This window comes from Macrosteles quadrilineatus, unplaced genomic scaffold (assembly GCF_028750875.1).
Source record: "Macrosteles quadrilineatus isolate MER2022 unplaced genomic scaffold, UCM_ALF_1.0 Scaffold_1__1_contigs__length_201487025, whole genome shotgun sequence".
In the NCBI taxonomy this organism is placed as follows: domain Eukaryota; kingdom Metazoa; phylum Arthropoda; class Insecta; order Hemiptera; family Cicadellidae; genus Macrosteles; species Macrosteles quadrilineatus.
In genome coordinates, this window is record NW_026542594.1 from 30,027,049 (window position 1) to 30,052,359 (window position 25,311).

The 25,311-nt window shown below is 35.3% G+C and overlaps 1 protein-coding gene across 2 annotated transcripts in view; it reads left to right on the forward strand.

Annotated features, from left to right (window-relative positions):
• The window catches only part of LOC129005968 (uncharacterized), a 104,016-nt gene that overhangs the window by 17,685 nt on the left and 61,020 nt on the right, over positions 1 to 25,311 (forward strand). For both annotated transcript variants that reach the window (XM_054435047.1, XM_054435054.1), the window contains exons 8-14: positions 171 to 356; positions 1,717 to 1,917; positions 3,332 to 3,551; positions 7,575 to 7,771; positions 16,341 to 16,520; positions 17,031 to 17,169; positions 17,781 to 17,935. In XM_054435047.1, the coding sequence (XP_054291022.1) occupies positions 171 to 356; positions 1,717 to 1,917; positions 3,332 to 3,551; positions 7,575 to 7,771; positions 16,341 to 16,520; positions 17,031 to 17,169; positions 17,781 to 17,935 (1,278 nt within the window). The remainder of the gene's footprint in view (positions 1 to 170; positions 357 to 1,716; positions 1,918 to 3,331; positions 3,552 to 7,574; positions 7,772 to 16,340; positions 16,521 to 17,030; positions 17,170 to 17,780; positions 17,936 to 25,311) is intronic.

Here is a 25,311-nt window from a genome sequence, read left to right on the forward strand (position 1 = left end):
CGAGCGGTCATATGGCAAAACTAACACAAAGACTTATGGTGTTTTTAGTTTCATTTTTTACAAGTGTTATTGAAATTGGAAAAAGGAAATTCTTTGATTTTTAGGTGTTAGCCTATTGTGATTATGTTTTTTTCTATGTAAGATAAATGGTTGCTCTTTTGTTATCAAAGGCTCGGGCACTGTTTGAGAGATCCTACCAGAACTTGACCCTCAGTAGCAGCAATTTCATTGACTCAAAACCTCTTCTCTACAAATTGTCTCCAGAACTGCTGCAGAAATTTCCCCAGAATGTTCAAAAATATGAAGTAAATTTTATTGAAAAAATTGCAACAATTCCTCTTCCCACAGCTTGTCAGGTATTGTTTCAAAAAATTAACTCATCTATATTTCATATAAAAAGTAATTGAAGTTTTTTTTTTTTACTCAACCTATTTTACGCTGAAAGTTTTGATAAAAATTGTACTATATTTTTATTGTATGTAAAAGATGACTTAACAATCAGGAGCGGAGCTAGACTGTAATAACACAGGGGCTTCAGAGGGAACAGCTCAATGAAAAAATAGATAATATAATGCTGTTTGATAGCACTGTGTAATGATCTGATTTGAAATTGTTAAAAAAAATTACCCATCTGAATAAAAGCTATAAAAATCTCAGTTTTTTAATCAGCAGCAGTTTTTTCATATGCCACCTAGGTGCGTATTTCAACCCAAATATGAGTGAAAGATGAGTGTAAAATGGTGTGAGATGATCAGTGTCAGTGACCTTTATTACTGACTAAGATCAGCTGTTTCATTACCAGAACCATTGATTTAAAACCCAATGATCAAGAACAGCTCGGTCCAGTTTCGAAACATCAAGCTACTGATTATAATTTTTAGTTCTTTAACACGATCGCTACCGATGGGTGCATAGATGCACCGGTAGGCCGATCAAAATAGACCGACCCTAATACTAAACGTCACTGATAGATTTGAGGTAGTAAATTGGTCAGTAGCACAGACCGGAAATAAAAACCTGTTAATCAATATTGATATGCAATATTGTTCCTTCCAACTCTGCTACTTATACTAAATAGTTTTGTTCCATAGTTTTGACAAATTTCAAAAAGGCGCATATGGGAGCCGTTGGTCCATAGCAAAAATGTATAGTGCAATTTTACTATGGACCGATTGTCCCATATTTGCCCCGTAAACCCAACACCGCCAAAGCCAACTAAAACACAACTGCTGAGAACAAACATACACACAGTATAACCTCAACTTCACTGAGAAACACGTGGTAGCTATGATTCGATTAAGCATGTGGGAGCAAATACAATAAAAATGAAAACAGGTTTACAATTGTACCAAATACACCAATCGTCAAATCCAGAAACCAAGCGTCCCATATATGTGTCATATATCCCCAAAGACCGATATAAAATATCAAGGCATAAAAATGGACTGATAAATCTGAGACGTATTTAAATAAGCCGGAGACACTGGCGCACATGTGGGACATCGGAATGGCCCAAGCGGCGCACATTTGGGATTGCGATCTGTGGTAAAGTTGTTGTGGCGCGTATAGGTAGAAAGGTCGGTCTATATTTATGTAATTGTTTAACATGTCGGTAGTGAATGTGTTAACATGACCATTTAAAAAAAATTATTTTGTTTATGTTTTGTAAATATATATTTTTTTAAAGTAAAGCTCGAATATCTTTGTCATCTACAGATCACAGAATATGTGAAAGCAGATTGTATCTCGACGAGAAGATTGCCGAAAGAAGAAGATGAATTCTGGGATACCAACATTAAACATATGGGTAAATGGGTTTACACTCTGCCCTTGTCATCTTTAGAAGGCTACAGGACAAATCCATTGAACACTGCAAACCTCAAGAGATTGGAATCCCCAGCTATATCTCCTATGCAGGTACTGTATATGCACAGATAATTAACATACAGAGAATACAAGCTTATTGGACAACTGTGCGCTTTTAGCTCTGGTATGTTGGGGCAGAAATGTACTTGTCCCGACTCAACTCAAAACAGCTCATGGATTGCTGGCTAAATGTTGGTCGTGTGGTCTAGCTCACCCCACTCCCAACTGGGCCGATGCAGCCCATACTCTCACCACTATATAACGGACCTTTTTCCCTCAGGCATTATGTTTGACATAAGCGCAATACTTTTTTCTTTTGTGTGATGACAATGTATCTTACAAAATAGGTAACAAAACAGCAAAAGAAAAAAGTATAGCGTTTATGTCAAACATAAATCTGCGGAAAAAACTGAAAAAAATATTCTATCTAAATATCCTTTCTTTGTTATTACTAATTATACTGTATTGCCATTGCCATGCATAATTTGGAACTAGCAATATCAGTTGTCTAAATAATCTAAACTCAGATATAGAGAATGTGTACGGTAGTTTTAAAGAGTTCAAATGTGTTATTTTAGAAGTTTAGAATAGTAAAAAGAGTTTGACTTGCGTTAACAACATATTATCTCAATATATTTCAACAGAGCAGCAGCTAAAAAGGTGTGTATTATAATGGTGACTGTTGAGTGTATGGGCTGCATTGGCTTCTGCCAGTCGTGAGTGGGGGGGGGGGGGGGGCTAGACCGAAAACAGCGGCTGCAGTGCCACTGAAAGTGCAATCCAGTAGTTCTTCACATTGTTGGTCCCGAGCAAGGAAGAGCCCTAATGGCAATGGCCACATAGCATTGTTGTACAGCAGTTGTAGAGCACAGAGTCTTCCTACATTGCGGAGCGCTGTAGTACGTGATGGCAAAGGGGCAAGGAGAGAGGAAGGGGATGACGATTATAATTTGTTATAAACACCAGCAAACTTATTAATCAACATATTACGTGTTATCAATTTCAGGTTTAGGGAAAGTAAATTAAAATAAGACTGATAACGACTAAAAAGTCTCAAGGGAAAAGTGTCTTTCCAATTTAGGTGCATTTTTTATTTAATTTCTAAAAAGATACATCAACATTTTTCAAATGATTGAGTTGTTAGTTTAACTTTTTCTTTTTGGTTTCAAGATTTAAAAAAAATCTTTTTGGATTATGAGCGTTTGCTACTGCAATTTACATAACCTTAATTTACATAACAAATAATATTTTTTACAAACCTTTTGGTTTTTGTTTTCTTTTTTATATTAAAAATATAATAACTTTTTTAAACTCCTAGTTTTTTTTTCCGTATGAGAATCTGATTTTACCTTATTACTACAATTTTTATAGACAGTTCATCCATGACACTTCAAGCTGTTCACCTCTTGTAGTTTGGAAAATTAAGTATTAAATACAATAATTGTATTGTTCCCAACATGTGCAGGCGTATTACCTGACAGGGAGAGGGGAAGCTTTGGATGTCACTGCACCCAACAGCATCAGTGATTTGGAGTCTTTCTTACAAGCCTTACCTGCAAGTCAACTGGTCAACCGGAAACTCGGAGAAATCAGTTCTACTGTCAAGTTACACCTTGTTTCCAAACTTCCAGAAAATAATTTGGCACGAACTTTATCATTGGTGAACAAAATTTCCTCAAGCATTGGTAAGAAGTTTTTGTATTCTTTACGGCAAAAAATTACTTTTCCCAAATAGATAAAAAATTTAATTAAATTGAGTTTATAAATAAACAGCGCAAATGTTTAGTAAAACCACCTGTGTGAACATCTGTTAGAATCATATGATGCTGCTTATATGTAATGTATGTAGAGCCTCACTAATTCAAACCTCGATAATTCAAAAACCTCTGTAATTAGTAATGTTTGTCTGTTCCCCTCAGAAAACCTCCAAAATTAAAAAAGTTAATATACCGATAATTCAAAGTGATTTTTACGCTTAATGCATCCTCTACAATTCGAATTAGCATATACTCAAGCCTCTACAATATGAATTTTGCTGTCGTAATTCAAACTGTTACCCCCAAAATTCGTAGTCAACCTCTACAATTCAAACTGTGTTACCGTTATCCTCTGTAACTCAAATTCAGGACAAAAAATACACAGCTGTTGAAACATGAACTGACGCTCTTATTGATGTTCTCACGATGTGTTCATTAGTCTGTGATCATTAGTCTCCGTTCTCCTTAACTCTCTACTCTTAAAAACTGAGACCTCCATAATTTGAATTTTATTTATTCTGACCTCTATAATTCAAACTCTCTATATTTCAACTTCCTATAGTTCAAAATATGTTGTCTTTCCTCTGAAATTCAAATTAGCGAGGTTCTACTTTGCATAATATTTTGCATAATATTTTTATTTTGCCAATATGAATAAATTTATGTTCATCCAAAAACTCAGTGGCAGTGATTAGGGAGGCATAGAGGTGGAGGGGGTGTGTTTTGAGGAATTTATCAATAAACTAGCTGGCCCGACAGACGTCGTCCTGTCCTAATGTGGTTTTACGTCAAATGCTCGTTCATTTTCAAGATGAGGTCGTTCGCATGACACAATCACGTCCTGGTTGAAGTTCGTTCGCTACGCTCACTCACCTTTAGGTTGGAGCTCGTTCGTTGTGCTCACTTGCCTTTAGGTTAGCTCGTTCGCTACGCTAACTTGCCTCCAGATTTAAGTTCTTTCGCTTCGCTCACTCACCTTTTGGTTGCAAATTAGCTGTTGTCATAAATAAAAAAAAAATAATAGTGCTGCATCCTGTTGGTAATCCTTGTAACTTTAATTCTATTGAACATCATAGAACAGAACCAACTTGTTTAGTTGAACCAGCTGTTAAGATTCTTTAATTCCATTTAAATATGAGTACTCATAAGGTTAATACGGGGAACTCAAGAGCCAATGGGGTGGAGCCCTTTTGACGGATCTGCACCAAACTTCACACAAACCATCCTTGAATAATGCTTAATAATGCCTGAAAGGTTCATTGCAATATGTCGAGCGGTTTTGGAGTCCATAAAGGACAATCAAACATACATACATTGGATTTTATATATATAGATAAACGTAGTATATGTTTACTAGCAGAGTACCCGTCCTTCGTACGGGGTTGGCGTAAGTATAAAATGCGTATTGCAGTTATACTTGGCTTTGCGTTTGCAATGAGAGAGGACATGGTTTGAGAAAATTTGGTTCTTTTAATTTACGGTACGCTATAATATAGCACATCTACCATAGCCATAATGTTCTTAACTGCACCTAAACAATAAAAAAAGTAAATCTCTCATTGTATATCACAGCTTTTTGTTGCTAGTTGGTTCAAATTAGCTGTCGTCATAAATGCAAAAAAATTAATAGTGCTGCACCCTGTTGGTAAACCTTATAACCTTTAATACTATTTAATATCATAGAATCAACTTGTGTAGTTGAAACAGCTGACGAAATCTTTTAATTCCTTTTAAATATGAACAAGATGTTAGCCCGTCCTACTTACGGGAGTAGTCAGTTAAAACGGTGTTTAATTCAGAACAGCTAGCTTACACGTATAAAGACAAATTTTATTGAAGCCTACAGTAGAAAGAGTAATTATCAATTGAGAAGTGTAGACCTATAGGCCAAGTCAACGATATCACCTTCCAATTCCATCGCATACCTGCCTCTTCCATAATCAATATCACCACAATACAATTACTCATACTATACACAATTTCCAGTAGGTCTGAATAGAAACTCCCTAAAATAAAACGAAAATATCCAATAAAATTCACAGTACACATAAGTATAACGTTGGTGTCCTGACATCATTAAACAAATCGTCCACACATATCCTTATATCAATTTCACTGCATCAATTGCTAAATAAATAAGCAAACAAAGAAAAGTTTTTTTAAAACATTTTATTTAATTTACAATCTGTTCAACAAAAAATAGAACAATAAGCAAATTTACTTTCACATTTATAATATTAGTAAGATGACAAATACTTCCATCTTCAGTTACTTCACTTACAATAAATCATTAGCAAAACTAAGTCAGCTGTTATAAACTTTAGAAATATATTGTTGTGCCTTATCAATACAGTCTTTTGAAATATTAAAGAAACTATATCTATAGGTACTATAAAAAATTTCAAACAAATAATTTAGCATTAAAGACAGCAGACAAAACTAATATGATTATCAAAGCATCAAGGACTAAAAAATGTAATAGCAAATACAGTAAATGTTTCATTGCATCTCTGATTCTACTCTACAAAAATATCAACAAACAACTTAATATACAAACCAGTTCTTTTAATCAGCGCCATCGTCCATTACCTTTACATTTTCACACTTACCATTAAGTAAACATAGTAGCAGATATTTAATTGATTTTAGAAACAAAAGAACACTGTGTACTGCTTAGTTTATGACATTTTCCTTGGTTTAATTTAATCAGTGGTGTGGCAAAACACAAATAATAAATTTATCAAATAAGGTAAATGTGAACTGAAAGCTATGTTAAGATAAAATAAGAGTATTTTGTATTACCATTTGATAATTAAATATAGTTACACATATACAACAGATTTTAGAAAACAAAACTCAACGACGACGTACAATTTAGTTATTGATGATATTCTTTAGTTTAATTTAAGCGTAGGCAAAACACAATAACTTAAATTTACCTAAATATACATATAATAAACAATGTGATGTGCAAGTTATGTTAAGTTAATCTAACACATGTTAAGCAGTTAGAATTTATTTAAAGTAGCCTCCAAATTCATACTAAACATCTATACATTGTAATTTTCATAATGTTTCCATGAAAATATATCAATAACATTATTTTCATAACTTAGACGCTTTAAAAATCCAAAGCAGAGCCGGAGTTGATACAGCAACGGTTATAGAATCTTTTTTTCTATAATCATTGACAAAGTTTTATAATAAATATTCCATGATAAAAGGTTAGATAAAAATAAACCTACCTCATAGTTATGGAAAATATTATATTTAATTTCTTTGTATCAGTTGTCTGAAATTGTGAATGCAGTTTAGCAGTTCTTCTTGTTTACATTTAAATGTCAAAGCAAATTTAAACAAACATTGTTAGTTCTCATCGCAGCCATGGAGACCAATCAATATTTACTTTTAAAATGTTCACCTCAGAACTTTTAAAGCCAAAGCGGCAAAGCCTACGGTCAGTATCGAAATGTTAATAGTCCTATAATGGTCCTTGGTATGGTAGCTATATTTTTGTAAAATTTAAGCCCAGTTGGTTCATTAGTTTTTGCACCTATTAGTAACACACATACAGACAGACACCATTAGATTTTTATATAATAGTATAGAAGTATAGATAGATTAATAATAATATAACCCCATGCTTTTTGGCTTGTTTTGGACCCTGTATTTATAATGGCCAATTGATGCCACTGTAAGGGATGATTATTCAATATTTTAACATACCATTGTGGTAAATACTTAACAAAAACTCTTAAAATTTTACGTTTGACTTTGATAACTATACTGTTATCAAAAGACCTTGTGTATTTTGTTTTTTAACTTTAAAATCCTTGTTTGAGAGCACATTCGTTGATTTGAACACTTAACTTCTGAACATACTCCTAGTATAAGTTAGAGTTGGATTTGATGGTGTGTTAGTTTGAATGTCATGATTTGTTACATTTACAGGTGACCCTGTAGATGAAACAGGTGGTGACAGCTCAGTACTAGAGGAACTGCTGGGGAACAGTGATGTCAACCAGATAATGTCTTTGCTATCACCGAAAGATCTGGCTCTATCTGCAGAGGCTATCTTGAAATTCTTTGCTGATAAAAAACGCCAGTCTCTGTATGGTGAAGTTTTAGTGCAGCTTCCTCAACAAATTGTAAGACAACATTATTATTGCCTAGTAAAGTACTTATATTTTATAATATAAATTTGACATACGTTAAGCTCACTAAGTATTATTAACTTATCTATTACATTACATAATTAATTATGAAGGGGCTATTTTGTGAACAGAACTCTTCCTAGAGTTTTAAACCAATTTTGACGGTTTTTGTGTTATTCTAAAGAGCTCACTCTGAAGTGTTACATATTTCCTGTTATTCCTCCAAGAAACATAGGGCAGCAACCAGGTTTCTTCAGGGTACTCGGTTGGGGGTGTTTCTCTTCACCTCCAGCCATGACCATCCAGCCTGCCGCAGCTCTTGGTACACCGTACGTCTCCAAGTCATTTTCGGTCTCCTCCTTCTTCTTTGAACTTGCGGATTTCACTCCAGAACTTTTCTCTCTAGCTCGCTCTCTCCCTTTCTTAGTTTGTGACCAATCCATTTCCACTTTCTTTCTTTAATTTTCTTGTTCCGTGAAATTTGGTTGGTTCTGGCCCTTTAAGCACGGGTCACACTAGGCTGTTCGCCAGCCGCTGGTGATCAGCAGCTGGCACCAGCATCACCGGCTCACCAATCCAGGCTGAGTCAGCTCAGTGTCAGCTGCGAATTTTGTAGTTACATTAAGCTGACAGTCGCGGCTTCTTTCAATTCGCCGCTGATGCCAGCCTAGTGTGACCCGTGCTTAACTCTTTGTTGGAAATTGAAATTACCACTGGCCATTCCTAAGATTGACCTGAGGCATTTGTTAATTAAGACCTGGATGGCTCGGTCAATTCTACTGGACTCATTCCAGGTCTCAAAGCCTTAAAACAGAACTGACTTGAGATTTGTTTCCAGAAGTCTCAGTTTCACTCTCAAGCTCAGTTGGGAGGATCTCCAAATCGGGATAAGCTAAGCAAATGTCCCTTGAGCTTTCTTCAACCGGCTTCTAACATCCTCATCTGTTATTCTTTGGTTAGGAACAATGCTTCCCAATTAGCAAAACTGTTCAACGTGTTCAACTTCTTCTACTCCAATACACAGAGGTTCTTATGACGTTTTGTTGATCCTGAGGTCCTTAGTCTTGGAGATATTTATCTTCAGTCATAGATTTTATCAGAGGCATCTTGGTCTCTCTGGGGTAATATACATAATTCGTCTGCAAAATCCAGGTCATCCAATCGACCGTTAATGCCCCACTTCAGTCCTCTACCACTCTTCACATGACATAGTCCATGACGATCGTTAAAAGGAGAAGGGAGAGCAAGCATCATTGCCTCACACCAATCTTCACTAAAAAAGGTGACGAGATCCACAATACATTGAAAGTCCCTGTACAATTCTTTCATTATATTTATGATTTTCCCAGGTATACCATTTTTTTCTTAAGCAATTGTCCATATGACACTTCTGTTAACACTATTAAAGGGTCTTTCAAAGTCAATGAACGCATAAACTGGAGACTGGAGACTGGAACTCTAGCGACTGCTCAGTTACGATTTGCAGTGTGATAATTTGGTCAAGACTTGTTTGGTCTAAATCCAGCCTGCTCTTTCCTTAACCTTTCATCGACCTTTTTCCTTTAATCTTAAAAACACAATCCGAGTGAATATTTGGCTGATTATAGGTAGACGAGTAATACCTTTATAGTTTTCACATAATTGCAAAAATCTCTTTTTTTTAAGATTTTTACTATGACACCTTTTTCCAATTATTTGGCATTTTCCTCTGCCCATATTCTTCGGAATAAGGGAAGAGTATCTTAGCTGCAGATTCTGGGTTAGCCTTAATACTTCTCCCGGTAAGCAACCGATTCCAGGTGCTTTTCTGTTTTTAATATCATTGACAACTTTGACAATCTCTGCATGTGTGAGAGGTTCAGTTTTTATTCTTAATTGATCTCTATCTTGAAAAACATTTTCTCATTCTCCTTCTTCAATACTTCTATTTAGCACCCTTTAAAAATACTCCTTCCACCTAACTAACCTTTCACCCACTTTTGTAATAAATTTCCCATTTTCGTCTTTTATCGGTTTGACTGGTTTAAATCCTTTTCTCGACAACTGTTTGGTTATTTTATATTGCCTAGCATTTTTCCTGCTTCTGCACCTGTTGAGCTTGGTCTGCTATTCTATTGACTCAACGTTGTTTATCTGCTCTTAGATCTCTTTTAACCTCTCTGTGCAGAACAGCATGGCCAAATTTCTCTGCTCTGGTCCTCGCAGTTCATTCTTCCTTTCATTTGTATCCTATCCAGTACTTTATTCCACGTGGCCTTTGTTATCCAGCTTTTTCTAGATTCACTTTAAAAGCCAAGAACTTGTTTAGCTGCCTTTTCAAATATATCATGAATTTTGTCACCCAACTCATCCACTGTTTCCTCTTCACTTTGTTCCAAGTATTCAAATCTATTTGTGGCATTCAAATTAAACCTGTTGCTGGTTTCTGTTTCTTGAAGCTGGTCTATATCAAACTTTTTCTTCCTAATGGATATGCTCTTTTGTGTTCTTGCTATTTTGATTCTGATCGTCTCAAGAACCAGATGGTGGTTGCTTCCAAAGTCAGCTCCTCGCTTACTTCTCACATCCAATGAAGACTTTCTCCACTTCTTACTAACAGCCATATGGTCAATTTGATTTTTGTGTGCCTATCCTGAGATACCCACGTTTCATTGTGTCATCTTCTGTGATTGGATCAATGAATAATCTCATCTTCTTCAACATTTATGGGTCCATAGTACTGGATGATAGTCACATTTCACATTTAAATCTTGCTTTTTAATTATCCTCTCTGATCAGGCTCCGATCCATCAAACTTTTCCGTGCTTTTTTTACTCATCAGTAAGGCTGCTCGGGCTGCTCCATTTCTGTGAGCATCTTCTTCATTTTCTTCTGTACCCGAGTATAAAAGTGTGTCGCCTTTAGGAGTTTTCACTTCTCCAAATCCATTACATCTTGTTTCACTGAGGCCCAATATCTCAATCTCACATTGATCTCTTTCAGCACTAATTATTTCCAGTTGTCCACCTTCAAACATCGTTCTTTCATTCCAACATCCAATTCTTCTCCTTATACGAATGCCAAAAGTAATTTCCGTGTTATCCATAAATCCGAGGTTTGTTGCTGATTCGGTTATAATGTGAACTTTAGATATATCGGTAAATCGCCGACGTGGTCAGTTGCAGTTGCAAGTTGCAACGTGGTCAGTAGCAGACAAGTTGTCGTGGGTTCGTGTCGTGGACATTACGGTGATTTTCGTCGCTGGTTCGTGTTTGTGGCATCAAAAGTGATATTTAAGCGAACATAGTGTTGTGTTAATGACAGACAATGAGATAATCAATTATTTCTCGCCTTCGGGAAGACCTGTCAAACGTCCGAGATCGCGTTCCTCGCCAGCATCACCGGAGGATTCTTCTACAGGTTTGATGATGGGAATAATGGAGAACGACGACGAGAAAGTTGGTGAGTTAACTAATGGACAGTTAAGATCTTCTCTCAGAGATGTTATGTCCGACCTCCTGGACTCTAAATTGTCTAATTTGGCCACAAAATCTGACTTGGTTAACCTCTCACAAAAAGTGTCACATTTGGAAGAAGAAAACGTTTCACAAAATGAACAGATAAGGGACCTTAAGCGACAAAATAAAGTCATTATGAATAAACTTTTAGATTTAGAAAGTCGATCTAGAAGGAACAATCTGATATTCAAGGGACTGAAGTGGGGTGAAAGAACAACAGACTTTAAGTATATAGTAGGCAAATTCTGTGGTGATACGTTCGGTCACAGTCAAATATGTATTAACAGGGCCCACCCTCTAGGAAACCTAAAAGATACAATAATCGCTCACTTGCCTTATGACTCTGACATTGACTATATTATGACTCGGGTGAAACAATTGAAAAACACGGGTTATTCAGTTTACCGTGATTTCCCAAAGGAGGTGCGAGTAAAGCGTAAAGCTTTAGTGTCAGTGCGAAATGAGGTCGAGAAGGTAGCGGGGACCCGGCGGATGCCCTTGGTATATGATCACCTAACCATAGACAAGTGTAGGTTCACGTGGGAGGAGGGTAGGCTAATGGCAGGGAGGCAGGACGGAGTTGCAAAGCTGAATTCCATGTTTCGCCACGACTTCTCGGAGTTCATAAATCGTCTAGCAAATCCCCCTTTGGACATGGAGGGTGCAGCCGATGACCAGGGGTCGACCACGAGGCAGCGCGAGACTCCTAGGGATGCTGTGACAGCGACCAGCGACGGCAGCCATCAGGGGCCAGGGACAGCGAGCTACTCTCAGGCAGTGCGGGGTTGAGGGGTGTACGCCAATCCAACCACAGAAGTACGTCAGACGGACTCAACAAGTACTTTAAGTAAGATAGGTAGTTTAAAATTAGTGGCCTACAATGTATGCGGGTTAAAGTCCAAAGTGAATGATTTAAGTTTTATAGAGTTCATTAATTTGTATGATATTGTTTTTATTTTAGAATCATTTATTTCTGAGGTTGATGCTCCATATATAGACCAAAAGTTAAAAAATTTCAAAAAGAATTTTAGTTTTGCTAAACGTAGCTCAAGCCATGGAAGATACATGGGAGGATTAATAATTTTGATTAATTTAAGTTCTCCGTTTTGCGACAAAATCAATTTTATTGAATACGATGACTATGTATTAGTGCAAATAAGGAATACAGTTAGTAATAGATCAATAGTGTTAATGCCAGTATATTAATATTAATTACAATTCATGGGATGATAACTTTCAGGCTTTATCAAACTTTTTGACAAACAATAATTTTCAAGATTTTATTTTGATCGGTGATGTGAATGGCCGTGTAGGTATAGAACAAATTTTACCGGAATATTGTTTTAATCAAGTGGAATCATTGTTATTTAGACGAACCCAAAACTCCAAAGATTTAATTGTTAATAATAAAGGAAAGAGAATTTTAGATCTGTGTGAAAATTTAGGGTTAGTTATACTGAACGGTAGGTCAGAGGGTGATTATAGCGGGGAATATACTTTTATAGGTGTCATGGGATGCTCTGTTATTGATATAGCAGCGGTCTCATTATCTTGTCTAGATATCATACAGGGGTTTAAAGTTGTTGAACACACGGGCTCTGACCACCTGCCAATTGAAGTATCCTTATCGATAGATAACGACATTTGTGTGAGGAGAAGAGATGAAAATATTTTACCTTTACTCCCAAAATTAAAATGGACTCGACGTGATAATATTTTATATCAGGAAAAGGTTATTCAGAATATTGCTAGGTTTCGTATATCGTTAGACGACCAAAATAATGTTGATCAAATTGTACATATTATAAAGGAGTCAGCCCATTCAAAGCAAAGTGCGACTAGTAGTAGCTGTTCTTTAAAACAACAGCACAAACAAAAATGGTTTGATTACGAATGTTTAGCGTTGAGAAAGCGGAAATTTAAGAGGTTAAACATATTTCGTAGGACAAACTCGACAGCTGATAAATCTGAGTACATTCAAGCATGTAAGATGTTTAAAATTGTATGTAAAAATAAACAAAAAATGTACTTGGATAATACGATTGCCAGTTTAAATCACAGGACTGACGCGAAAACATTTTGGTCGGCTTTAAACAGTTTTAAATACGGGAGTGATAGGTTCATGGGTAACATTGCACCGCAGGATTGGATCAATCATTTTGGTAAATTACTAAACCCGCCACGATTATCAGCTGGGATCTGTTATGCGGAACCAATGATAACAAACGATGTTTTGGACAGAGATTTTAGTATGTTAGAGTTAAAATCAGTTCTCGCGAGATTAAAAGATAATAAAGCGCCGGGCCACGATAGGGTGCCCTACGAGTTTTATAAAAATGCTCCAGATTCACTGCTCACTAAAATATTGGGTATTTATAATAACATGTTTAACAAGTGCAGGGTAGTGGAAAGTTTTAAAAAATCTATTATATTCCCGCTGCACAAAAAGGGAGATGCAAATTCTGTTGAGAATTATAGAGGACTTTCCTTTATTGACTGTGGTGGTAAAATATTTACGAGTTTGCTGAATTCTAGATTAAATGTGTGGTTAACTCAGAATAATATATTGACAGAGTTTCAAGGGGGGTTCAGACGTGGATATTCTACCATTGATAATATATTTAGTTTATCGTGTATGATTAATTTAAGTTGTGCGATTAAAAAAGGCAAGTTATTTTGTTTTTTTGTAGATTTTTCAGCAGCCTTCGACACTATAGACAGAAAGGCCTTAATTTATAAATTATTTAGAATAGGAGTTTCAACCAAATTTGCCAAGCTTCTTGAAAATCTTTACGATAGAACCAATGTTTCTGTATGGTGTAAACACGGCATTACAAGTAGTTTTGAGTCCAAGATGGGTTTAAAACAGGGTTGTAATCTTAGCCCTACTTTATTCTCAATATTTATAAATGATTTGCCAGAATTTTTAGAGGGTGGATGTTTATTTGGAGGTCAGAAAATAAATATTTTAATGTATGCGGATGACATAGTTTTAATAGCTCCCACAGCTGTTGTACTGCAACAAATGATTGGAAAACTTGAACTTTATTGCAATTTATGGAACCTTCAAGTTAATACTAATAAATCCAAAATTATGGTTTTTCGCAAAGGAGGTAGATTGGCAAAAAGTAATAAATGGTTCTATAAAGGCAAAGAGGTCGAGATTGTTAACTCTTACAAATATCTGGGGGTATTGTTCACGCCAATGCTAAGTTGGGAACAACATTTTCAGATGAAGTCCACAGCTGCAAAATTAGCCATTAACGCCGCCTGGAACAAATTAATAAACAATGACAGGGTGCATCTGTCCTCAAAATTTGTATGTTTTAACGCTGTGGTAAGATCAATATTATGTTATGGAGGCCAGGTATGGGGATATTTAGAGAGCGAAAAGATAGAATCTGTACAAAAGTTATTTATTAGGAAACTGTTTCAGTTGCCTAATAACACGCCAAATTACTCACTGTACTTGGAAACGGGTCTAGATAAATTACACATTTATTCTCTCTCAATGAATCTTAATTATATAATAAATATATTGGGGCTACCACCTGAGCGTTTACCAAGATTATTAGCAGCTGAAGTTTTAAGAAAAAATGTAGATTGGTGTCGAGCGTGGAGAGCATTAGGAATCAAATATGGCGTGCAAATAGACCTGAATATACATACGATGGAGGAGGTGGGGAGTGGTAGGTTAAAGTCTCAATTAGTTAGTGTCGTAAATGCAGCGAGAGATAGCTGGAGAGCTGAGTGTCTAGGCAGAGCGCGTACTTCAGCTTATCATTCTCAATACCTCGTCGTTGACTTTGACCTTGGCAACAATAGCTTCTTGGAAACTGGTTTAGACAACCGAACCATTTCTTGGATAATAAAATGTAGAGGAGAACTTATAGATCTCAACTATAAACCGTGGATTGTCAATAAAAACCACACATGTTCCTTGTGTAATTTAAACGAGAATGAATCTGCTTTACACTTTGTGGCTAGTTGCCCTGTGTTCAATGACTTGCGACTCTTGTATTTTGGTAAACAAAAAATACAATATGAGGAGTTTGTGGATTATTTGAATGGGAAGGATTGGCGGGGCCTTGGAAGTTTTTTAAAAATTGCATGGAAACGTAGATGGGAGCTAGTTAGGGAATTTAATTTTTAAAATTTTGTATTGCAATATGTTTAGAGTATAAATATATGTGTATATATGCATACATGTGTATGTGTATATATCTATGTATATGTGTGCATAAAGAAGTGTTATTTTATTTTGTTTTAGTGTTCAGTATGTTGATTTATGTGGGACAATTTTATTTCATTAATATTGAATGGACATTAATGCCAACCCAGCAGACGGTCGTATGACCATTGTTGTATGTGCATGTATAAATTATCGCACCCATTTCATGTATCCTACTGTACATAGTATGTACTGTATTCAATAAAGCACTTTTCTTTTCTTTCTTTTTTCTTTCTTTCTTATATAGGTAAAAAGCCTTCAGCACCCTAGCTTGGTGGTGGGACTTCCACCTATGCCTCCAAGCTTGCATGGAGTTCCTTGAGTTTCCAGATCTTGCGGCTTAGCTTACTCCTGGGACCTGTTTTCTACACCAACCAGGGTGCAACTCCAAGCCCTTTCAATATTAGAAGGAAGAACACTTGGCTAGGTGGTTGTTGGTAGGTGGACCAACACCCAGTGGTAGGGGGCTGTTCTCCACAGCTAACAAGTGAGAATGCTAGGTGTGGACCAGTCTACTGAACCAACCCCGCATGCAAGGTTTGGCTGGAACAGCTCGTAAGGTACTACCACTCCCTCAGCACCGATCGCCCAGGACGAAGGCCCCCCGGGTAAACTCCCAGAGCCCTTTGATGTTTTGCAACCCACAAAATTAGCTCAATCTAAGATAAGGTTATTGCCCCAGTGGTCTTCAAAGTTGCCATGCTAATCTTAGGGAATAATATAAATTAATAATAATATATTATAATATAGTACTGTATCTGTAATAATAGTAAATTAAAGAAATAAAATAATAATAGAAAGTAAGAAAGTTAGCTACAGTGAATATGTTTTTCAGTTAACAGCACTATTGGAACATCAAATGGCCCAATCGAGTCAGTGGAGGTGGAGCAATCTTTTGGATCACTCTAAAGTCGGCAATCTTCTGGTCGGAGGTCTAACCTGCCAACACATTCAAGATATGGACACAGGGCTGTTCATCCCTATCATGGCTCGTTATAACACCATCAGAAAGAAGGTTGGTACTGAAGAAAAGTGGTAACGCCAGCCATAGATTAGTTGATTGTATTAGAAAATGATGCCTAAGAGTGTTCTTATAATATCTATAAGAATATGTTCTATAAGACCTACCACTTTTTAATGGTTTGAAACCTGGATTCAGCTGTCCTTGATCATTGAGCTTTTGATTAAACAGTCCTCGATTAAGGCACAGCCAGTCTTAAGTCAGTAAAAACCTAAACAAGGCTCCATTTCTACACTTTTCCTAATAAGCCCCATATTTTTGAATGGAAACTTCAATACCTTCTCTGTGGTGTAACCTCTAAAAGTTAATCGCTAACAATACTAAAAGGCCGACATTTAAGTTCTTCCTTCCCCTCCCACCAATATTTCTTTTTTCACAATATAGACTCCTAAGCATGCTGATAAATTCAGCAATAACTGTGTTTTTTTGTTTTTTTTTAGGGTTAATTAATTAAAAGTTATCCATAGAATACTTTTCATCAATATACTTTTATTCATATTTCAGCAATTCCCAAAAAATCTACAGCATTGCTGTTTACAAAAGCTGATAAATCATCTAAAGTTGAAGATGACTCTATCGCAGACTGATTCTGAGTCTGGTTTGATCTCTCTTTTGGAGCCCATTGAAATTGAATCAATTGGAGGTAAGCTATCTTGATATTTTATTCCGATTTTCATTTTGTACATTTAACTAATACTTTTTCCTACAGTTACCTAACAATGTACATGTTCCCTCACTGATTTGAGAATGCAAAGTGGCCAATTCGCTCGTCAGTGAGACATGTTAACATTGTCACTGTCTCACTCTAATTACTTTGTCTCACTCCAGACTTGCAACGTGAAGGCACGTTTCTTTACCAATTTATTTGTTTTATGGTAACTGTAGGAAAAATATAATGTGCAACTCGAGTGCAAAGTGCAATCGCGTCACTCGAGAAACCATTCCTCACTCGCCAACAGCTCGTGAGTAAGGGTTTCTCTCAAATGAGGCAATTGCTCACTTTGCTCACTAGTTGCACAAATAACTGTAGTTGAACGATCTGGATTTTAGTAATGATAAAACAAATAAAGAGGTTAATCATGCAAAGCAAACACAGTTTGTACCAAGGCTTCATACTTGAGAAATATATAGGCCTATGCAGTTTTAGGTCATAATGATTTTAAGCAAATGTTTCATTGTAATTTAAAAGATTTAAAAATTCCAACGACCAGACATGTTTTTTATGCTGGAGTTAATACTTTTTGTTAATTTTAGGTTTTGTTCTGGTTGACATTCCTTTAGAAGCAATGAAAGTATCTCCCTATCTTGGGCACATTCTGTCTACCATCGGTCACTTGTCCACCACGGAACTCATGCTCTCAACTGACATCACAAGACTGACACAAATTGCTCAACTAGCCATTGAAAAGGTATTACAAATCAAATCAAGTCAATACAATTTTTTCAGCAATCGTGCAGACTAATCATATTTCCAGCTGCTTTGTAATTTTTTTTTACTTTTGACAGGTTTATAGAAAAAATAAATTAAGATTTAGATTCACACTTTGATTGACTGAAAAAGATATCCCTTCTATATTAACCAGCTGTAACCATCTTTATCTTAAAAAATATTGCAGTTGAATGAACCCAAAGCATATAAAGGAGGGTGTTAGGGTTGCAAGGCGTAAACTAGTCCAGTTCGGGCAGGTACATCATGTCCGAGTCTCTCCACCGCCCCGGCGCCGCTCACATAAACTGCTTGTTGAACGAGTTTTTAGTTTACCAAATCATGTCTTGTTATCATTTACTAAAGAATTTTCGAATGGCATTCATTACCAATTAGTCTAGAACCTTTGATAATGAGTATCCTTTATCAGAAACCCCATTAGGCAGCAAAGCACAGTTGTCTAGAAGGCATCTATATATTAATTTGAAACTGTTTTTCTTTGTCATAGCTATTTTGAGAGAACGGCTGGGTGTAGAAACTCGGTAGACGTGTCTAAAGAAAGGTCTTGGTCTGTAGATGAGCCATCAAAAGAGAAAGATGGTGAATTCCCTTGGGGCTCTGCCCCAGTGGCCTTTAAATTCCCATCCCATGTTATTCTTATGGAGAAAAACGGGGTTTTTGTCACAGCTAATTTGAGAGAACGGCTGGGCGTAGAATCTTGGTAGGGGTCTCTAAAGAAAGGTCTTGGTCTGTAGATGAGCCATCAAAAGAGGGACGAGGTAAATTCCCTTGGGGCTCTCTCCCCAGAAGCCTTTAAAGTTGCCTCTTCAGATTTGTTTACATTACGACCATATGCATAATTCTACACTACTTTTTAATGAAACAGCTGTTAATATTTAAATTGTGATTTATTGAATTTGTCAAAATGAAGTACATTCTGCATTTTTAAGTAGAAGTAAAAACAATTTTAGTATATGTACTAAAAAAATCTATGGAATAACCTAACGTTGATAATATTTATCGTTATAATAATCAATTAGTATTACGACCTATTTATTACCTTATATTGAGAACATTGTACAATCTACCCTGTTATAAGAAGGAAAATTAACTATTAAGGACTTAACTATTATAAGGATTTGTTAGTGTGCAATGGGTTTTCTGATTTTAAAATGGATTTTCTTCTGCATCGTGTCATGTTTTGCAATATAATGTTCTATTATTACCAAATCAGTGGATAATCCTATTATCACAGTAACTCTTTTCTTTTGGAGTTAACTTATATCTATTGTATGGGTTGGTTTCTGCCTTTTTTACCACTTCTTGGAGATTGTACGTAGGTGATAATCGTTGGCATATTGCATCTGTAGACTAAACTTGGGTTGGTGTATAGAATAGAAAAGAGTGAGAAATCCTGGACAATTTGATATAGGCTAAAAATAAAACTGAATTAACACTGTTCTACATTTCTTAAGCAATCATTGAAATTGAGCAATCATTGAAATAACCGATTTGCAAACAATGGAAACATAGAAAAAGTCATAGAACACAACCAAGTAGAAGAAATAGAAATAATGTTTTTTTTTCATTTATAATCGTTATCATAGACAACCTAATGCGACTATGAGAGGGAAAAATTTGTAGAAAACACTAAAAAAACAATATCAGCTTTTTGAAAAAAAGATAAGATATTTACAAAATATTTTGATTATATCTAACTGTTGTGTAGATTGTGAGTATTTCCATAATCTTTGAGTCGTCTCTTCGACATAATCTTCGAGTATGCATTTGCTCGAATTCGAGCAATAGGTACACTAGTTATATTTATTTAGATAATATTGTCAAAGTAGTTAGATTAGATGAATTCGTTACTTACAGATATTGCATTAGATATTTTATCCAATAAAAACCCTCAGGAAAAAATACTCACAAAGAGTCAAGTCTATGCTATGATCTTTTAACTTTTCACTTCAATTCTTTTTGTAGTCTAGATTTATTCTTGAGTATTTGTTCTTGAGTTGTTTTTTGAGAATTTGAAATAATCATCTTATTATTTCAAAATAATATATACATTAGTCATTACGATCGGGTCTTTTTGAAATAATGACTGTCTTTCTGGCAAATTTTCTACAAATGAGTGGAGATCTGAGGCACACATATCCTGTAACATACTTAAACTCTTCTTCTGATATCATATTTAATGATTTTTCGCGTTTCACTTCCAAATGAACCTACTAACTTCATTGTTGCTGGGTTCAGCAGTATTTTGCGATCCCGATGCACACGGGAGGATGACATGCTGGAGATGCCCAGTGTGCGCTGTGAGTCCGACCGTTGTGGGTTTTCTTATTTTGCCCCCTAAAATCTGGAATATATTGTCATCCAGGACTGAGCCAGGGGTGTTGGACAGTGAAAAGTTGTTTAAAAAATATATAACAAATGGCTTGAAGAATGGTAAAATAAAAAGGAATAGAAAAAATATTTTAATTTTTAATTAGCCTAACATAAGATTTGAAAGTTGCCATTGTTTTATGTTACGGTATTTATGTTGACGTGAGTTGTTTTGAAAACATATGTTGTAATATGAAAAACGCTCAAAAATAAAGACAATTTTCATTTCATTTCATTTTCTGGCACCTTTTCTTAATTTCAAGTATTAAGGAGATCTACTTCCAGTTTTAATAATAACCAAGTCCTTCATAGAAAGACGCTAGAAAGTCCTTTCAGTCCTTTCAGATGGCTAGAAAGTCCTAGAAAGTGCTTTCAAGTCCTTATATAGAAAGAAGTTGGAGTGATTTATTGGACATTATAAATTCTTTTTTGGCAGGGTAACTAAAAGGGCTACCTTTTCTTCTATATAAATATATTTATAAGAATCCAACGGTACTTTTTCTGTAAGTAGCCTAGCAATGTTTGTTGTAGAGATTTATTTTCAAATTTGTTCCCAAAATAAAGTGAACGAATAAGTACACCCTAAATGAAACCTTTATGGAAATATTGTTATTTGAGTCTTTACAAACTACACTTTTTTCCAAATGTCGTGATAATAATAAAAAACAGCAATATGAAAAAATTTACACCCACTGGTACGTTTTTTGTAAGTAGCCGAGCTGTGATTTATTTTAGCGAATTTCCCATATAGGGAATAAGCTATTACCGTAGTACTCATGGTAAGACCTGGACGCAAGACCGATTTTTTTTTCGTTTTGAGGTCCCTAGAGGCCAAAAACACCATCCGTTCAAATTCATATTTATATATATATATATTTATATTTATATATTTATATATATATATATGTGTGTCCGTTAGCACGATAACTCGAGCAAAAATGATCCGATTTTGATGAAATTTGGTACAAACGTGTAAACGTACGTTTATTCAAACGAGTTCGCGATCCAGCATGATCGGACCATGAGAACGGGGGTTTACGGGGGGTTTTATGGGGTAAAAATAGGTTTTTCCTATTTTTGACTCAAAAAACATAAAATTTAGCAATTTCTTTCCAAACCATTTTGTAGAGCTTAAAAAAAAAAATAATTTAGTATATTGAAGCGTTATTATGCGCCTAATGGTTACGGAGAAAATTCCAAAAAATTGTAAATTTAAAATTCCCATGTTATTCTTATAAAGAATAAGTAAACTGTTGTAGTTTGCTTGTTTATGAACATATTTTGATCAAATTTTGGAAAATGTTTTTATTTCTTACTAACTATTAACATTATACAAACAAAAAAAAAACAGTTTTACCCTCCCTGATGCAGCAAACCTAAGTACTTGTTAAACTAATTCTATTTAAATAGGGAAAAAATGTTATATTTTTAAGTAGACATTTCAGTGTAAATCCAATCGGTCAAATGGAAATTCGCTTATTCTGCAGGTTTGCTGCGGCGGGGGGTATTTAAATTTGTTCTCAAAATGGAGTGAACGGTAACAGTTACTGTGAATGAAACCAATATTTTAGCGAATTTCGCTATATGGAAGTACCATAGGTGGCACGGTAAGACCTAGGCCCAGGACCAATTTACTTTTTGATTTTGATGCCCCAGAGGCCAAAAACACTATTCGTTCAAATTTTTATGTAGGTGTATACATAGGTATATATATATATATATATATATATAGTTATATATGTGTCGATGAACACAATAACTTGAGTAATTTTTGTCCGATTTTGACAAAATTTAGCTTAAAGGTGTATGATGGGATAAACTTAAATGAGTTCGCAAACCAGCAAGATCCGACCATGGTAACGGGGTTTTATGGGGTAAAATTTTGTTTTTCCCATTTTTAAACCTAAAACATAACATTTCTCAATTTATTTATTTTACACTAAGCTATTATATTTTACTAAAAAAACACGTTTTTACCCTACCTGTAGCAGCAAACCTAGGTACCCATTAAACCTAATCTTATTTAAATGTACAGTTTGTCTTGGTTTAAAAGCTGACACAATCAATAGGAAAGTCAGCAATTTTTACCAGCACACTCTTTCATCAATGCAACTATGATAATTTAATTTATTTAACTTGCTACAATAAACTCAACATGAAAATTAACTTTAAGAACTCAAAAGTATGAATGATAAAATAATAGCTATTTACATTACAAGGGTAGTAAGAGCGTTTTTACATCCTGCAGGTGAATGTTGTGCAACGAGCGAAAGCGAGTTGCATAATTCACCTATGTGATGTAAACACGCTCTTACGTAACGTGTAACGAACAAGATTTTACCTGACGCAATAATATACAGGGGGTTACGTACAATATTTTTCATTATCCATTTCACTCATCTTCTTACAGTAATGTTCTTTTACAAACAAAAGCTAGGTTAGGAAAATTCTTTAATGCCTAACAATAAAATTCAAGCGCACAGCTGATTTCTAGCGTTAAACGTCGTTGGCTCCATAGTGGTATAATTTTTTTAGTTGAGCACTCAATGTTATTTAAATGGGTTTCATTACTTCACCGAATGAGTTTTTGAAACTTTACTTCACTTGTGAAGTAAAGAAGTTGTATACATCATGCTTGGGGTAGGGAAGTTTAACATGGCGGGTTAGGTAAAACCATTTTTTCAATTCTTGCGTAATCTGGCAAGTCTTTAAAATCTCCATAGACTAATCATTTGGATTCAGGCTCTGTTCTGTGTTGATTTAAAAATCTTTCTAAGATTAAGGAAATGTTCATTGCTCGAATTCAACCAGTGCTGTGCGTTTACCAGCTAACATTAGCTGGAAAAACTACAAATACAAATTAAATATGTTCTGCCTACCTCTTTATACTTATCACATGATCTTAATACTTCTGAGACAAACTGACTATTTTCAATTAATGAAATAGTTTTATTTCATCCATAGACATTGTTTTAATTGATTATTTACTTAATTTAAAAAATCATGAAACAAGATTGCTCCGCTCAACTGGCTTCCAGTGCTCTTAAGTCAATCCTATAGTTAACATTGAATTTCATATATCAGAAATCTGACATTAGAAGAACCTTCACAAAAATTGAGTTTGATTGGATGGTTATAGCTGTTTCAAGTAAACATTACATGGTTTTCATCTATACTTGTTTAAAACGCAAGCAGGGTTTTTGTGACAATTACTCCTCCGAAACTACTGAACCGATTGACATGTTTTTGGTGTCGTTGGAAAGAAAGAGCGTAACGTGAAGTTGTGCAGGAAACTTTCTTTTTAGGGAAATAATTAGAGAGTGAGGCCCTGGGGCCCTTTAAAGTTTTGTATTTCTCCATAAGATTAACATGGGAAACAAACATTGTTATGAAACTCCAGCTGTTGTCAGAAATTAAAAGTGAGAAGAAGAACATATGTTAATTGTAAACAGTCAATAAGTTTGCTAATTTAACAGTTTGGTACAAACATTTACTGACTTGGTAGACATTTTTTTTACAAGTATTTATTTACAATCTATTCTATACTAGAATAATAAGTAAACTTAATAACCATTTTAACATGGGTTATTTACACTCCATCAAGTGCACTAACATACAAAAACTTTTAAGAAGTTTAACTAAAAACGATTTGGAAGGTTTATTGGATTAACTCTTTTGAATCAATAGACATGGTTTAGCCCCTGAGCTGAATGATGACTATAATATAATTGTACAATTACCTCGTCACAGCTCCGTAGTTTCCGTATATATTACGGCCGTTTCGGCATCAAAATGCCATCCTCAGATACATACATCCACCGGATTTGGCGTCGTCAAACTTGAAACACACACGTAACACGATAACAAACATTTAAAACATAAAAAACGAAAGACAGGCCTGTCGCGCACATGATGAGTACGTGTACGGAAGCTGACTCAACAGCTTCCGTACACGTACTCATCATGTGCGCGACAGGCCTGTCTTTCATTTTTTATGTTTTAAATGTTTGTTATCGTGTTACGTGTGTGTTTCAAGTTTGACGACGCCAAATCCGGTGGATGTATGTATCTGAGGATGGCATTTTGATGCCGAAACGGCCGTAATATATACGGAAACTACGGAGCTGTGACGAGGTAATTGTACAATTATATTATAGTCAACTCTTTTGAGCCTATATGTAGCTTCACTATTGTCGAGGAGGTTAACAGCCAGGAAATTTGGATGGGTTTCTAATTTTCTTTGGTATTTTTCACTTCGTTTCCTTATTTCTTCTTTAACATAGGGTAATTTTGTATCTTGATGAATTACTTTATTTGTGACAAACCAAGGTGCTTGTAAAATTTTTCTCAGTGTTTTTGATTGAAACCTTTGAACTATTTCTATGTTTGAGTTGGAAGTGGTTCCCCAGAGTTGGATACCGTAGGTCCAAATAGGTTTCAATATAATTTTGTATAAAAGTAATTTATTTTCAACAGATAATTTTGAATTTCGACCAATGAGCCAATTTAATTTGTTTGTTTTTAAATTTAAATGAAGTCGTTTGTTCCAAATGTGTGAATGCCATGTAAGCCGTCTGTCGAGATGCATACCAAGGTACTTAACTTCGTTGGATTGGGGAAGCATGACATTATTCTATGTTACTGGGGGACAAGTTCTTGTAGACATAGTAAATGTAACTTGAACGGATTTTGTTTCATTTACTTAAATTTTCCAATTCTGTAGCCACTGAGACAAATCGTCTAATGCAGCCTGAAGGTTTGATGATGCCAGAATAGGATCCTGATTTGATGATAAAAAAGCAGTGTCGTCTGCAAATGTTGCAACCGTAATACCCTGAGTACTTGGAAGGTCATAAGTGAAAAAAATATACAAAATAGGTCCAAGAACACTGCCTTGTGGTACACCTGATTCAATTTCATGCACATCTGTAACTATATCTTGATATTTAATTTGAAAAAAGCGTTTGG